Source organism: Rousettus aegyptiacus, unplaced genomic scaffold (genome assembly GCF_014176215.1).
Source record: "Rousettus aegyptiacus isolate mRouAeg1 unplaced genomic scaffold, mRouAeg1.p scaffold_m13_p_3, whole genome shotgun sequence".
Taxonomy (NCBI): domain Eukaryota; kingdom Metazoa; phylum Chordata; class Mammalia; order Chiroptera; family Pteropodidae; genus Rousettus; species Rousettus aegyptiacus.
The window spans coordinates 66,848,637-66,866,904 of NW_023416306.1; the positions used below are offsets into that span (position 1 = coordinate 66,848,637).

General features: G+C 34.5%; 1 protein-coding gene across 20 annotated transcripts in view; it reads right to left on the reverse strand.

Annotated features, from left to right (window-relative positions):
- Positions 1-1,551: 1,551 nt before the first annotated feature.
- The window catches only part of LINGO2 (leucine rich repeat and Ig domain containing 2), a 1,061,594-nt gene continuing 1,044,877 nt past the window's right edge, over positions 1,552-18,268 (reverse strand). For all 20 annotated transcript variants that reach the window (XM_036217659.1, XM_036217656.1, XM_036217649.1 and 17 more), the window contains one exon: positions 1,552-6,267. In XM_036217659.1, the coding sequence (XP_036073552.1) occupies positions 4,412-6,232 (1,821 nt within the window). In that variant the 5' untranslated portion in view covers positions 6,233-6,267 and the 3' untranslated portion in view covers positions 1,552-4,411. The remainder of the gene's footprint in view (positions 6,268-18,268) is intronic.

Below are 18,268 nucleotides of genomic sequence, written 5' to 3' on the forward strand. Positions count from 1 at the left end.
CCAGTAGTAAGGATGATATTTACCAAATTACTGAGTAGAATGAATGGCTTTGGCCCCAAAGATTTTGTTACTAGGTTCACATGCCAAAAAAAATCCATTTGGAATAGCTCATGTGAGCTATATAAAGATGACTAGGACATAGGGGATAGGTATAAAAAGACACCCATGAAAGTTAAGAGCATAATCTCCAATTTTTCTTTAGTTAGTAGGTAATTATAAAAATTAGTAATAAAGGAAATAGGATTGAAATGGATCTAAGGTTCATCCTCCATCCAACCTTTTGTTTAACTCTTGGTATGTCTTAACCTTCTAAGCTGAAAATGATGTATTTTTTTCTTTCTTAGAAAGTCTCAAGACATAGTCTGTGTTGTTGAACAGCTTCTGAGCACAGTTCCTAAAGTTGAAACAAATGTCTTGGCATAGAGACAAAGGGATACCCTCAATGGGTAGGTTAATTTACACTGGGTTCTATTCAAATTTCTCCTCCAAAATCACATCCTCTCTTTTGTACCTTCTAATATATAAATGTATTTGTTTCTACTTGAGTCATAGAAAATCAAAAGTCAGGTTTCAGTGCACGTGAGATTTAAATAATTCTCTCTCTCTCTTTTTTTTAAGTCATAGAAGATTGCAATTCTGAGCTTCTCTGAGAACAGAACAGAATATCTGACAGAATAGTGAGGAAGGAATCTATCTTAAACACTGAAGAACAAACTCAATGTTTATACTACTGGGGAGTTGGTAATAAGCAAAATTTCTGAGGAGTATGAGCAAAACCAGAGTTCTAACAAATGTCCTCAGGAACTAAGAAGTATAATTCTTGGCAATACTTGGTTTATATTTGAGAAAATTTGAAAGCTCCTAATTATGAATACAGTGAAAATGAAAGAGGTTAAAGAATGTAACTTGAGAATTTGGAAAAAAAAATTCCCTTGCCAGGAACACATTAGGCCAAATTGTTTGGTGAGTAACCACATGCTGTAATGTGTATTTCAGACTTCTGGAGACACGGTTCAGTGGTCTCAGACCATTAGGGCTGTAGTCAGGGAAGTTTTCCTACTAGAGATCTAATATCTAAAGAAAATGAATGCTTCTCTGAAAATGCTCAATATACACAGAGAACTGGTCAACCTAGAACTAAATGCTGCGCCAAAAGACTGTATTTCTTCTTAGAAACAAATTCTCTATGATGATGATGATTCAGAGATCACTACTAAAGGGAAAATTTGGCCCATGTGCTTATCTGAGATGTTTATCTCCATCATGGTCTAGTTTGATCTAATGAAGAAGTAATCTGAAGCAATGAGTCTGTATACAAGGGTCCCAGAGTCAATGGAACCTAAGATTAGAACCTACCTTGCAGATACATAAAGGAACTCAAGATTTACACCAATAGTGAGAAAGTAGAAAATTAAGTGGCCAATTATCTATAAATCCATTACTATGATGCTTCAGGAAGAAAGATGATTCTCCTAGAAATACTAGCCAGTATATTTTTATGATCAGATCATTCATATTGGGGTACGTTTTTTGTAATTGATGGGAGCCCAATTCAAATACGTAATTTTAGTTTTATTAGAAATACTGGGTTTAAGAATACTTCAGAAGAGTACTTTAGTCCATTGATCAGAATGGGTTACACAGAACTCATTTTTCAAAATGTTAACATTTACAACATGAAAAGAAGTGCTTCATGCTCAAATAGGTTGGAGAACCCCCAAGGCAAACAAACAGAATTCATGTTTACAGGACTTTTCAGAGGATTTATTTGGCTCATAGATTTTGAACTTCCAGGAGGTGGTTACAGAATGCAGCATTTTTCTAATTTATTAGTCTATAGGCCTTTTTTTTGGAAGATTTCTTATTAATATATTAAATAACTTTTCCCATGTATCAGAGTATGGACATCCCTGAGAGAGTGCAATCTCTCTTCTTCCAATGGGATAATAACTAAATTTTTTTAAGCTAAATCTTTTCATGGTGGATTAACTATTTCCAAATTCATTTGACTAAGCTATTTTTGGTCCATTTTATGACAGAAAATAGCAGTTAAATTACAAAACCCTTTTATCAATTGCTCAATGTTTCTTTTTTGTTGTTGGACAATTAGTTAAGTACTTACTCTATATGATATTGAAAAATTAATATAAAGTATTTTCTATTAACTTTTGGAAGGCTATTTCTTCACTTTAATTTTTTTTTTTCATTTTGAAACTCATTCCTTTTGCACGCAAGTTGAAATTTTGATAGAATTTACAACCCATCTTGATTTGTATTGTTAGATATACACTAATTGCCACAAATGGGAAATGATTTCTAAAAGATGATAATCATCAGGAAAGTCAATTGAAAATGACCCAAATAGGCAATTCTTAAATTTTCCTTATTTCATTTTCTATCATTTATTAATGGAGAAATAGGTTTAACCATGCCACTATCCAATTGGCAAAACAATTTCTGGACTTGTCACTTTTTTATTGGGGCAATTTAATTTTACTGAAGTTGCTCAAAATTTTAAATATTAAAACAAATGCCAACTTTTTGAAAGTCAAACCTCTAGTCTGATGTGTTAAGAAACAAATCCTTTCTAGCCCAGCTTACATGCTATCTGAAAGGGGGTTCATTTTTAGGCCCCTCTCAAAATGTGCAAAATATAGAAATTTTCCTATCTGTTCTATACTGATTAAATAGATCACATTTCATTAATATAGTCTATATTCAATGCTTTTTCCATATCATATGAATGTATATGCTTTGGAAAAATTTCAAAATTTTTCCAAATTCAAAATTTTCAAAAAATTCAAAATTTAGCCAAATGGAATCACGTCTCATTTCTCATTTGAACCAGATCACTGGTGGCAATGGCATGCCCCGCCCCCAACCTCTTTTTTAAACTATAATGTTTTAATTTTGAGTAACAACCATTAATACAAATCGAATTGGGCAAATATCCTTGGATCAGAGGGGTAAAAGTGTCAGTACAATTTAACACAATTTAGGGGGATTATCTTAGGTTTTTTTCGTTAGAGATAATAAATTGGTGAGTGCTTTTTAATCCACCTTATTCCTTCTCACCTCTTTAAAAACAAGACAGATTCCTCTTGGTCTATGCAGGATAATTTTCAAAATAAAAGCCAATTATCTGCTTGGTAAGGAAGCAGAGCGAAACCCTGAAGTTGCCGTGAATTCCAGGTAATGCTCTGTATACAGTATCTGAATGGAAAATATCAAAGCGGCTAGACATTTCCTTCGGCAGCAATCCAGCCTTCAGGCAGCTATCATGTTTTAAACAGATTCTTAGTTGCACTAATATTGTTTTAGGCATGGATCACCTGGTTTTTATTGGCATCTGAGATGAACTTATCCAGAGCGCTTTTGAACATCTGAATTCCTGATCTTAGCTATGAGGTGAATATTACCCTATGACTATATATAATAGTTATATCCTCTGCCATTTTCTGTTAACCCACGAGTACACACTGATGAAAGTAAAACAAGATGTTGTTAAATGGATCATTTTCATTCTTATCACCTACCTTGCATTTTACAGGTAGAACTAGTGGCATACCACATTCTGGAGAAACCAAGGGCTTTGTTACAGTAAACTGGTCCAATGTGATATCACAAGTATAAAAAATATTCCATTCTGTATCAAAACTAGGCACATGCCTTTATTTATAGTAACAGAAGTTAACAGAGTTGAGCAGTTTTGCCTTGGGTCCTGTTTCTTGGCATCCTACATCAAATAAATGCATCTTTCAACATATCTCTGCCCACAACTCCGGGGATCTAGTCAAGGTTATTTGTATGTAAAGGAAGGTGAAATCACACTTGGATCTATAATGGTGAATAACTAAAAGCACAACCTCTCATTCATATTGCTTTAAAACATATACAGCATATATGTTTCAAAAAAAAGAGTAAAGAATATATTGATTTCCTTGTTGTGTTGAACCAACAATATGGTATGATGCAAGGATTTAACAAATGATAATTATAGATACAAATTTTTCTGTAGAGTATGTTTTAGACAAATGTGTCTTTTTAACAAGTAAATCCTACATTGTAGGTTGTTCCTTTTAACTTTTTTCTTTTGTTTCTGCAGTGGTAGAAAATGTTGAATATCTGTCCATGAGCATGAGTCAAAGGTTCAGGTTCATTCCTGAGATCCCCAGAATGCCAATATTTGCAATGCAAACAATTAGAATCCCACTGTGTGAAGGGCTTTGACACATGCCTGCCTGCCTTTAGATGGAGAGTCTCCATAGGAAGTCCTCCCGCTTCTGTGGACCTTGCTTTGACACAGGAGCAGCTGCACTAAACTGCCTTTTTAACCTAGTAATTTGCTGTGCCAGATTGTCCTACTGGATACCAACAGTGACACAGAAATGATCGTGTAAGTGGTAGACCCTCAAATCATTTTCATGTTGAACCTCCTGGGTCCAGCCACCTCCCCTTCCACAACAGCACCATTGTTTTTTCTGGGCACATACTCAAGGTCAATGCTGTTTTTGTGCTTGCCTTTCCCTCTGCTCCACACAAAAAGGAGGAGAAAACAAAATAAAACTACTCCTAGGAATGTGAAACAGCCCATGGCTGTAGACACCAGTATTGTTTTAAGGTCCAGGGAAAATGTATTGGCATTGGTGCCATTAGAAATGGTGTCATTGGAATCGGTCATGTACATGGGGGTCCTGTTCGCATAAAGGAAGCGGTCTGAAGTGAATCCTTTCACAGTTAAGGAGGCTGTGAAGGTGTCATTCCCAGCAGCGTTGCTAGCAATGCAAACGTACATCCCACTGTCTTGATCTTGGGCAAAGCGAATTTCCAGGGTGCCATCGCCCAACACAGTGGCTCTTCCATTGGACTTGGTGGTGATAAACCGCCTCCGAGGTGTAACCCAGGAAATCACAGGCTGAGGGTCACCATCAGCACTGCATTCTAGCTGGACCGTCTGTCCTTCATCCACTAACAGATGCTGCAACTTCTTTTCACGAATTTTGGGTTTTTTGCAGGTAAAGTAAAAAGAAAGGGCAGTGCTATGGAAATCCTTGAATGACCTCTCACGAATAGTATCTGGGCCAGCACACATGGGCTGCTGGCCGCCAAATTGCAGAGTGGGATGCCGCTGCAGGATCCAGAGGAGACGGCAGTCACAGGCCAGTGGATTGTTATTAATGCTCAGGACCTCCAAAGCCCTAGGGGAGGAGAAGACGTTCTCTTCCAAAGTTTCTAGTAGGTTCTGAGACACATTGAGCACACGAAGGAAGCGGAGCCCTTGGAAAGAGTGAGGCTCAATGGTACGGAGGTGGGCCCCCACTATATGAAGCTCCTGAAGGCGGATCAGGTCAGAGAACATCCCTGCTTCAATAGTGCTGATGGGATTGTAGGAGAGGTTAAGGTGGGTCAGATATACCAGGTGTTTAAAGGCAAGGAAGGGTACAGTGGACAGGTTGGTATTAGTGATCGAGAGAGATGTGAGGTTGAGACCATAGAGGCTATTGGCAGGCATCATATCCAGTAAAGGCCAATAGTCAATCTCTAGATGTTTCAGGTGGAACAACCTTTTAAAGGCATACACGGGCATACTGTTGATATTGAGATGCTTCAGATGCAGGCTGATGAGGCTGCGGAGGTGGGAGAGGGCTTCTGTTGGTACTGCTGTTAGGTTACATTTCTCCAGGGTGAGCTGCTCCAAGCTAAGCAGTCCACTGAAGGCCCTGTGTGATATATAAACCAAGTCATTGTCCCCCACTTCTAGAGACTTCAGGTTATGCAAATCCTGGAACATGTAGTCCAGTAAGATGACAATCTTATTCTCACTAATGTCAAGCTTGGTGAGGTTGGACAGCCCCGTGAATACCCCCAAAGGGACCAACTTTAGGCGATTGCCTTTTAGGCGAAGGGAACGCAGGTTAAAGAGGTTATTAAATGCTCCTGGTTCCACATTGGCAATGATGTTGTCACTCAAGTCTATCTCCTCTAGTAGAGGATATGATATGAATTCTTCAGGGTTGATGCCTTTCAGTCTGTTCTTGCTGAGGTCCAAGATTTTGGTCTCGATGGGAATGCCCTCTGGAATGGCAATTAACCGCCTTCTGTGGCAGCTAACAGATTTGTTCTGGGCAGAGCACTCGCAGCGAGCAGGGCAGCCAATGGTGGACCCCATGAAGATTAACACCATAGCCAGACCCAGGAATGGCTGCCAACATGATATGGCCGTATGAAGCATGACTCCACCTCTTAGTCTATACCTTGGTCAAGGGCCTGGAGAAGAAGGGGTAAAAGAGGGAGGAAAAGAAATTGAGTTAAGTCATGGAGAAATAAAGGGGCATAAATAAGGCAGCAAGTACAATGGGAAAGACTCTGGATTTGGCATCACACAGATCTGCACTTAAACCTGAGAGTTGCTACATTATTGCTACATCATCTTGGATAAGTTACTTAATCACCCTACACTTGAGTTTTCTTGGCTATGAAATGGAGATAATGGGGATGGTAATTGTAGCTTCTTAGAGTTACAACAATTGCAGTATTTGACAACTCTAAAGAAACTAATGAAATGTCTGTCACAGACTGTGAGGCAAAGCAGTATACATTTCACAAAAGGCTGTATTTTGAACTCAAATGACCAAAGTAGAGGTCAGTGACTAAGATGAAATTTATCCAGTTTGAATCAGTGTCTGCATCTCTAATATTTGAGAGATCATCCTGTGTTCAAAATGATGCTAATATAAGCTCTATTCAACATCAGGCCCTTAGGTTCAAAGGACAAAACACGGTTTCATTTCATGTAAGAGGTTGAGACTTTTTTCTTACATGTATAATTTTTTTTTTCTGTATTTAAAAAAAAACAGTCAGAAAGCATACCTCTTTTAGAATTCAGGAAATTTTGATTTATGAAGTTTTTTTTCGAGGTAAACAAAAAGATCCTCAAAATCTCCCTGTATTCAGTGTATTTATCATAGGGATGAGGCCAAATCAAGACACCAAAATAGCCATGGCAATGAAAATGCTTCAAGTTTTTAGGTTAAATATTGAAGAATGGGAAGAATCCTAATATTGAGAAAACATATTTTTAAATAATAAATGAACTTTCATTCTTTTGGATGCAAATTCAAACCCAGTGAACCTATTAACTGAAATTAAATAGATATTGAATGAGATCAGAAATGAGCATTTTTTAAATGTATATAGTTAAGCAGACATGAAGTTACTGCTCAACTGATTAACAAGAAGTGTGCTATTTGTTGAGTTATGCTTCTCAATCTGAGATCCCCAGGGGTACACACCCAAGCAGCACATATTATGCAAGGTAAGATTAAAACAATATTTTTAGGTAACAAAGTGTTTGGTAAACTTCAGTGTTCACTCTTGAATTATAAAAGAACAATTAGTAAGAGTACGATTCTCCAATCACGGTGTTTACATATATGTCTATGTCTATATGAATAGCTATTCTGTCTCTAAACAAATCTACCATTAAAAAAACAAACAAACTAGGATCAACCTTAATGGTGAATAACTAGAAAAATGCTCCCAAAATGTTGAAGCAAGGCAAAGACACAGAAAGCGCTAGCAAAATCAATTATATAGGAACATAAAAGCTATAATTATTGGAAAGGATGTGCTAAAACTATTATTGTTTATAGATAAAATTAAGATCTGTCTTGAAAACCAAAGGAAATCAACTGAAAATTATTAGAATAGGAGAACAATTAGCATGTTATAAAATATAAATATTTTGTCACATATAAAACAGAAAATATTATTGTAAAAAATGTTACAAATCTCTGAGAAGAAATCAAATTCTTTAGAATAAACTTAGCAAGAAATATGTAGAATAGGATGAAATTTACCAAAAAGAGTGATACATTATGTATTTTATTAGAAAGATTTGATATTAATAGATAATTTTTTCTCAATAAGTATATATATAATTACATATAGTTTTGGATCTGAAAAATCCTAAAGTTTATTTGAAAGAATACAAATATGAGAATAATCTGAAACATTAAAAATAGTAAGGAAAACAAACCTCCCCTACAAGATATTTAAATGCAAGTTACAACACTATAATTTGAAACAGCATGATATTGACACAAAAATATACAGTCAGGGAAAAGGGTAAGGAATTATATCTTAGTTTATTTTAAAGGTCTGTATTTGCAAAAGGTGGTATTTTAATTCAGTGTGAAAAATATAAAAGGCTATAACTGGATAGTTATTTAGTAAAAAAAAGTTGCACATCAATTTTCTTTGTTCCAATAAAATTAAATTTCAAATGAATTAAGAATTAAAATGCAAGAAAAAATGTACTAGAAGAAAATTCAATAATTTTATAATAGAGTTAAAAAGCATTTTCTATGGCTAAAGCTAGAAATCATAAAAGAAAACGACCATCTATTCAATTTTATGCATTTAAAAATAATAGTATAAGTAAATAAACAGCACAGACACTCACATGAAGGCAATTGTTAAACTGAAGAATATTTTTTAGACTGATATAAAGGATTAAAGATCATATTAAACAGCTCTTATTAATCAATAAGAAAAATAGGTAAAAATAATAAAATCTAAAAGCAGCTAATAAATGAAAAGATCATCAGCTTCACTAGTAAGCAATGAGTTAAACAATATGGGTATATCAGTTTTGCCCATCAGATTGAGAGTGCAATAATTATTTTACCCAGAATTAACAAGGACAGAGGGAACTGATGGAAGAAACAAAATGTACAACCTTCAGGAAGTTAATATATTAAATTTAAATCTACATGTTAAATATCAACATGTTTATCTCTGAATCATTTAATTTTTATTTTTAAAACCACTTTATTAAGATATGATTGACATACAAAAAGCTCTACATATTCATTGTATACAACTTGAATTTGTAGAGATGTATACAGCTGTAAAATCAACACAAGCTTTGCTGTAAATATATCCACCACCTCCAAAAGCAGGTACATCTTATGATTCTTTTTTCCCCCTGGAAATGTTTCATAAGGAAACAATTTAATATACATAGATATTTGGTACAGGTTCATCTGGGTTTAGTTTGCTCTTCTATTTTTTTAATCTAAGATAAAACCTTATGTCATTGATTTTAGATCTTCTCTAATATAAGCTTCTAAAACTATAAATATCCCCCAAGCATTGCTGAACAATATTTCACAAAATTTTTAATATATATTTTAAAAGTTATTCTAGTCAAGACATTTTTCTAATTTGTGCTTCCTTTTTTGAATCATGGATGATTTGGGTTTGAGTTATCTAATTTTCAAGTATTTAGGTCTTTTCTAAAGTCTTATTGTTTATTTCTAATTTAATTCTGTTGTGGTCAGAGAACATAACTCTGCAAAATTTCAGTCTTTTGAAATCTACTGAGATTGTTTTATGGACCAGCATGTAATCAATCTTGGTGACCATTCATGTGTACTTGGAATAGATGTGTAAGTGCTGTTTTGGGGTGTAATGGTCTGTAAAAGTCATTAAGGTTAATATGGTTGTGTTGTTCAGATTTTCCAAATCCTCGTTAATTTTTTCAAAGCTATTCTATCAATTACCAAGAGATGTCTGTTAAAATCTCTAGCTATGGATGTAAATTTGTCTATATTTTCCTTAGTGATGTAGGTCTTTGTTTCATATTTTGAAGCTCTAATAGTAAGCACATGTTCAATTTCTGATGTATTGATCTTTTACCATTAGAAAGACTCCATCTTTGACTCTACTAATGCTCTTTGACTTCAAGTCATTTTGAATGATAAATATAGTCTAGCTTTCTTAAGCTTAATGTTTTCATGGTATACCTTTTTTAATTCTTTTACATTCAACATATTTGTCTCTTTGTAGTTAAAGAGCTATAGACAGTATGTGGCCAGTTCTTGCTTTTGAATCAGTCTGATGATCTCTGCAATCTCTGCTTTTTGTTGGATTGCTTTGCCTGTTAAAACCAAATATAATTACTAATATAGTTGCATCTGGATGTGTCATTTTTCTTTCTTGTCTATTGCTCAAAGTTTTTGTTCCTTTCTTGTCTTATCCTGTTTTAATCAATTAGCTTTTAGTATTGCATTTCAATTCCTCTTTTGATTTTCTATGTATATATATTTATTTACATTATTTTTATTTGTTGCTCTAGGGATTACAGTGTACATCTTTATCACAGTCTATTTAGAATTATTATCAAATTGCTTCAGGTAAAATATATGGTAGCCTTGAAACAGTATATTTCTATTTACCACACAACACCAATCTTTGTGGAGAGAGGTATAGTGTGTTTTAGGCAAAGAGAATAGTGTGTGCAAAGACATGGAAATTATAGAGAACACTCTGTGATGGGGGAATTAAAGTAGTCCAGATAGTTGGAGCAAAAATAGGAGAGAAATAGAAAGAATAGAGGCTAAAGAGATAATTAGGGGAATGATCTACAAGGGATTCGTAAATTGCGATAAGCTGTGTGCACTTTGTCCTGAGGGCAAGGACAAGCCATTAAAGTCTTTTATGTTAAAGAGTGATATAATCAGATTTTCATTCGGGGAAGATTAATTTGGCTACAGCATGAAAAATAGACTTGCAGGAGGGTAAAACATGAAGCTGGAAACTTAGGAAGCTGTTGCTTTAATTTAAACCAGGAGAAAAGTGGTCTTGATCAGGGTCATAGGAGTAGGCTTGGGTAAATGGATAGATCGAAGAGGTATTTTGAAGCAGAATAGAAATAGAACAACTGTGAGTAGAGGAAGAGACAAAGACGATATTTAGCCTTTTGTAAACTAGATGGGACCTGCTGTCATTCACTGAGATGACATGCTTAATAACAGTAGCAAAATGAGGAATTCCTGGTTTTCTCAAATATGTCCATCACTGGACCAAGAAGTGTGAGTTTCCTAGGCAGATTATTGGCTTCACACTCCCTGAAAATATTTTTCAAATATTTCTTTGGTAGGGCAGGGAAAATATATTTTCTATTACAATTATATGACCATGTCCAAGATAAAAATTTTATTATATGCTCTGTACTTCAGTTTATTTTAAATTGATAGTAAAGAGTGAGATTTTGAAAAATTCCCCTGCAGAGTACAATCTTCTCTGGCAGTGTTTGTTCAATCTACATATAGTTAGACAAGGAGATAACTGACATTTTATTTCTGATTTATTTCAGTAATGGTTTAAGGAACGTTTATTACTTAAATCCCTTAATCTGGCTCTGAGTGTATCTATCACAGAAATAACAGTATCTAAATCAATCATGGCCGCAACTTAACCATAAAAGATCTCAACTTAGGTGGATAGTATCTAGTATTTCTTTTCCTTAAAAATTGATTATTTTGGTTCCAAAGTAGAGGACCATCACAAAAAAAATAAAATAAAATAAAAAAAATAAAAAAGAAAGAAAAGAAAAGAAAAACAAAAGAAAAACAAAAGAAAAAAAGATGGATAAGTGCTCAGTAAGCAGGCACCAGACAAGCTCCCTTCAGATCTGGAATACTTGTCCCATTCTCCTTATATCTCAGCTAGGCAGAACTAGATAATTTGGGGCCATATCTCATCATAATTTTTTGATGTTTGGAAACTGTGTAGAAAGGTTGTGCTTTATTATTCTCATCACAAATATTTCTCAGTTTTAGTCTAGAAGGGCGAACTGCTGACTTCATTTAGCTTTCACTGTCAGCAGAAGTCGTACAATCAAAGCTTTCTCATAATGTCTGACTGTGACCAAGGTTTGACAAGATGAACTTCGTTTTATTAAGAACAAAGCCGGAAACTAAAATCTGTAGGGAGCTGACTAGGGACTTTCCATTGATTCTGATCAAAGAGACTCTCAGGCACAATGACTAGTAGTACCTTTTTAAACCTAGCATGTGAAGTTGGGTATTTTCATACTTATACTTTTTGAGTTCTGGGTACTTATTTTAGAGCCCATTCTGTAAGTGAAAGAAACACAAACAAATTCAGGAAATGGACTTAAAGGAGTAATGTGGAAGAATAAAACCATGAAAATTTGGACTCAGAAATACCTGGCTCAAATTCTGAGTTTGATATTTGTTAGCTGTGGGACATGGGTGAGATGATAATGTGTATGATTCTCACTGTCTCCTCTGTTAGTTTGTGATAATATAGCAGAATAAACATGGGCATTACAGGTGCTATATGTAAGGTGCCTAGAACATAAATAATAGCTGCCATTATTATAATTTTTAATGTGATAATGGTTTGTTTAGCAATATCCAACAGGACAGAAAGCATTTTGAAGAAGGACAAGGATGTCCTCAGAGGACGGATTAGGAGAACACCTAAGGAAGTCTTCAAATGAATGATACAGTGATTAAAGAGGAATAGATTGGTAGAATGGAGTTTCAGATGGCCATCATTTCAAAAAACATGAGAAAGGAAAGAGGTGATGGTTGTTGTATGTTGTTTAAAAAGAAAGTTTAGAAGAGACACGTCTGCTTTGATGGATGATAAGGTAATGATAAATTGCTTAGCCTGGGAATTCTTTGATTAATTTAGTTCTCTGGCAACTGAACAAGGGCACAAAACAATAAATGGATAGCAAAGAAATCTCTTTAAACCTTCACACTAGCTAATGATAAGATTTTTTTTTTCCTAGCAAAACTGTTTCCCAAATGGAGAGAGCTGAGTGATGAGGTAGGTGGGGGTGGTGAGGGGGAAGTAAAGGATCTAATGAATAAAAGTATCCAAAATATATGTGACATTATAATTTCTAGGTCTCTAAAACTGTAAATTCAGAAATTACTGGTCTATGCCTAAGTCAGATAATAAAGGGTTGTGAAAGTTGTATAAACCATTTGAAAACTAAGAGAAATAAATTTTAGTGTGAGCAAGATTTGAAAGTCACTAGGGTTACCTAAGTTCTTTGAAGGACCCAAGAGAGCTTGAGATTGAACCCCTATGTCCCCTGCCTGGCAGGAAACATTATATTTGAACAGTCTTTCTACAGAATAAAATTTATCTTTCTGTATGATTTCCAGTTACCCTTCAAAACATTGTATTTTCATCTTTTTCTTCCTACTCATTTTTGGTAAGGAAGAAATAGAAACTTTCAAAGTTAAGGCTCAACTTGAAGGACATTCAAAATGAAAGTGAAAATGGAAATAGAACATGAAAGCCAGATATGAAGAGCATCCAATGAGTTTTATAAGAAAATTTTGAATGTAATGATAAAATTATCCAGTAGCTCATGCAGGTAGGTAAACAGATACTCATCATTATAAATACCTCTCAATTAATCATATGCTGATCACCACATCTGTAAAAAACTGCAGATAGCATTTTGATCGCTATAGTTACTTGGCTAGAGAATATTAAATGTTTGTAAATATCATTTGGTTTGAAGCCTATATAATGTTAGATTCTAACATCTAATTCTGCATGAAAATGAGATGTTAATATGATAATGAAATAAAATTGGTATAAGATGGTCATACAACTAGTAAATTGAACAAGCAGCACTTAATAGATATAGTCAAATAGCATCTTAATTTTCTCCCTCTATTATTTTTTTATAAATTATTAAGAAGAGGTAAGGAGATCAGGAAAGTTCTTGTTTAACTGGAACTATCATAGGTAAGTGTTATCTGGGACTGGCAGATATTCAAGCTGATTCCTTTTATGTGGCAATATCTGGGGGCTTTAGGGGCCCCATAATCAAGGGACATCTCATGGGTTGTTTCCTTGATCTGGATCATGAATCTCTATTCTGGTTTATTGAGTAGTCATTCTCTAGTCCCTAGGAATACTCACTTCCAGGTATATTTGCTGATGCCCCATTACCCTCTAAGGTGGCATTATTGAAAAGACCTAGGACAACTCTCATACTGGCTCTTTCATGCATTTGCCTTAATTTGGCATGGAGAACATTCATTTGCCCTGAAAATCCTGTCAATTCAGAACAGTCGTGGTATAACCTCAACTTCCTTTACTTTCCCACAAAGGAGGCTAACTGACCTCATATTTGTTCTCTAGATTGTCCAAGAATAAATCAGACAAAAGTCATGGTGTGGTCTTTGTGGAACACTATGAAGGATTCCACAAGTCTGGTTTAAGTACTTATCTCTTGAAGTCAAGACTTTTCCTTGCTGAGTCATTTGTCTAAGGTTAGCCCTAGTCAGTAATAGAGCCAAAATTTCTATGCAGGGTTTTCTTTTTCATTTTTCTTTTTTTTTTTTTTTTTTTTTTTTTTTTTTTTTTTTTACTTCAAAGGCAGAGCTCTGAACTTTTACCCTGCACTTCTTCCATCCTTTCTTATCATGGAATATAACTTATCTCGGCACCTATAACTTTTTAAAAAAATATATATATTTTAATATTCCTTTTAGAAATAGAGAAAAAAATGAAAATTTCCTCATCTTCCCTCTGGGCTATGCTTTGGTATCTTTTTTCATGGTTTTGAATCAGCTTTCCACTGGACTGTATCTACTTGAAAACATGAGTTCATTTTGTATTCAAGTGACTAGTAAACAATTAGCAAAGCATGTCCTAAATCATTAATTAATAGTTTCTGTTTAATCTTTCCTGAAACTGGAGAGCCCTCTGTTGTATTTATTTTGATCTCTTTGAAATGCAAATTATTTGCTCTTCTCCTACAGTTCTGAGTCTCCTCTTGGCCTACATAGAAATACTTGGACATACAGTATGCCTATTCTACTTAAACCTTTTATAGATGAAAGTATTTTTTGTCTAGCTTTGAGACATATCTCTTTGAAATTAATATTATTAATTAAAGAGTAGTTGGCTTAAGATGCTGATGGCCTCACAAATGTGATACACAACGCTCCAAATGTGTAAGGCAATATAAGGTAATGAATAAGAGCATAGATGTTCAGTGATAAAACATGCTTAAATCTTAACTCTCTCTTATTCTGTGTTCTTGCCTCTAAAATGAAAATTGTAACTATCCTATTGAGTTATTGTGAGAATAAAATTTGATAGTATATATAAAATCAGAGCTCTATACATAGTTGTTATTCTAATTTAGGGAAATGGGAATACTGCAAATGATGTCTCTTAGACATAATATCTTTCAACTGAAGGGAGTGCTAAAAACCTTTCCTGATGTAGCCATGTCCTAGGCAGTTTGGAGGCACTGAGATAGTCTATCAAGGTAGATATTAAGTTCTGGTGAGTATTTCATAGTACAAATGAGAAAACTGAGGTAATTGCAAGTCAAGGCAAAAATTCCCGTTAATAAGTTACTCAAATTCCTCTGAAGAAAGTTATAAAAAGCTATGAAATATGTGCCTCACTTGGGAGTAAAAAAAAGAAAAAAAAAAGGGTGTTTGCCTTTCTGTAGAAATTGCTCAGACCCAGCAAGGCCAATCTCTGTGAAAAGTCTGACCACAGAGAACAACTACTTCTCTTTCATAAGACTGTTACATTTTACTTGGAAAAATAAGATCAAGTAAAGTAGAATTCTGTTAAGTAGTTTCCTCTGAAGATTCCTGAATTTTTATCTTTTCTGTGAAGATTGGACTCTTTGAAGTGTGAGTATTCATGAATGAATCTCTCTGGAGATTACCTGGTTTTAATTAGTTGGTGCTGCAGGCACCTAGACATTTTAGCTTCTTCCTTGTTTAAAGCTGTTCCGACAAGATAGCTATTTTAAATCCCTTCTGGAACACCCTGGAATTGAACAAATATAAATTTCTGCCAGCTTTTGTAATAGCTAAACCATTACATCTCAGTGACTTAAACCAGTACTTTATTAGTTCTGTTCCACAAAAACACTGAGGGACCTGTGCCTCTGTATATTGTGGCTCCACCCTCTTCTCGATCTTTGAAGTCCTCTTCACTCCATATGGAAAAAAGACAAAGAGGATTATGGGCAAGAGTTTTTCACGAACCAGACCTGACAATAACACTCATAATTTTTGCCTGTGTACAATATTAGCCAGAACCCAGTCATGCTGGCACATCTGATTGCAAGGGAGGCTGGGAAATGTAGTTAAGATATGTTTCTATGAGGACAAGCAAGTAGGTTTGGTAAGTAGCTAGCCATTCTCTGTCAAAATAAATACAAATTGTTATTAAGTATCAATCTAGTGTTATGGACATATTTAAGCTTCTATTTAAGTTATTCCAGAAAGGATTTTAGGCATCTGGAAAATTACCATCTACTTAAAAAATCACTAATGCAGTTTCATGTTCAACTTTTTTTTTTTTTTAATACATTAGAGAAACAAAGACAATTATATTTTGCCACACCATGGTTCAACTTTGGCGTTTGTTGATAGAGAATTGCTTCTGAAATTCTCACTTATTAGAATCCTAGGTGCTATAAATTTTATCAATTTTTTAGCTACTTTTAGGATGGTTAAAGTAAAAGCAAAATGCAGCTTTTTAAAAAATAGTTGTAGAGCAAACCAAAAACATTTCCTGATGTAAATAGTCACTACCAGGGATAGGCAATCTATAGGCACTGGATTAGTCTAAGCAAGAACATGTGATTCTTTATATTTCAAGACACATAAATTTTAGCCTCTAACTTTAGTAGACATTTAGGGACTTTATTTTAGCAACTAATGGCTGACAACTGGTTGCTTGAATTACCTCCAAAAAAAAAAGTGGTAAACTATCAAAGAAGAAAGTATATTCTATTTAACACGATAAACACATACTAGTTACCTTCTATGTGCAAGGGAGAGCTGAGGACGCAGAGATGAGTAAATGCAATTTTCATTCTTAGACAGATAATCATATTCTAAGAAAACTCTGTCCAGTAAACATGCTGATGATAGTAATATTTTCTCAAATTGAAATGAGATTATAACTTTAAACATCAAAGATGCATTTTATTATATTATTTAATATATTGAAATATTGCAAAACAGCAATGCCCAGTCATGGAGAAATAATTACATTATCTGTGAATTCTCTCCTTAAATTGATTATTATGCAGGAATTAAAATTATGGTTATATGAGATATTTAATAACTTGGAAAATTTTAACATGAAAAATGTTCAGTGAAAAAAGTAGGATATAAATTGGTGTCTATGTTTACACCATATACAAAAATAGATTCAAAATGGATTAAAGACTTAAATGTTAGACCTGAAACCATAAAATGCCTAGAACAAAACATAGGCAGTAAACACCTTGACATCTCTCTTAGGTATCTTTTCGGATATTTTCTTCAAACAAGGGAAACAAATGGGACTACATCAAACTAAAAAGGTTTTACATAGCAAACCATCAACAAAACAAAAAGACAACCAACCTACTGAATTGGAGATGGTATTTGCCAATGATACGTCCAATAAAGGGTTACTATCCAAAATATACAAAGAACTCATACAACTTAATCCCTCCCTCCACCCTTCCAAAAAAAAAAAAAGAAAGCCAAGTATAAAAGGGCAGATCTGAATAGACATTTCTCCAAAGAGGGCATATAGATGGCCAATAGACAGGAAAAAATGCGTACCATCACTAATTATCAGGGAAATGCAAATCAAAACCACAATTGGATATCACCTTACACCATCAGAATGACTATCTTTAATAAATCAACAAATAACAGGTGTTGGTGAGGATGTGGAGAAAAGTTGTCCTGTTTACCATTGGTAGAAATGTAAGTTAGTGCAGCCACTATGAAAAACTGTATGGAGATTTATCAAAACAATTAAAAATAGAGCTGCCATATGATCCAGCAATTCCACTTCTGGATGTTTATCTGAAGAAAACAAAGACATTAAGTTGAAAATATATATGCACCCTTATATTCATTGCAATATTACCAGTAACAGCCAAGATATGGAAGCAATCTAAATGTCTATCGATAGATGAATAAAAAGATGTGCAACATATATACAATGGAATGATATTCAGCAATAAAAATGAATGAAATCTTGCCATTTGCAACAACATGGATGAACCTAGAGGGTGTCATGCTAAGTGAAATAAGTCAGACAGAGAAAGAAAACTATATCATCTCACTTACATGTGAAATCTAAAAAAATATCTAAATGAATAAATAAAGCAGAAACAGATTGTGCAGAGAAAGAAAGACTGTAGTCAGGCTCCCTCCAACATCCTTAGCTAACTTCTGAGCAGAAGTGACTCAGCAATTCTTTTCTTATGTAACCATATGCTGGCTTCCATTATCTAGCAGTGTGTCACTCTTGTTTAACCTATGTATAAAAGGCATCACCGCCCTGCGAAGTGGGCTGCGCCCTTACTAGAATAAAGAGTTAAGTCGCAGTTGCCTACGGCCCCCAGCATTTTCTTTCAATTGCTTAAGCCTCGTACCCC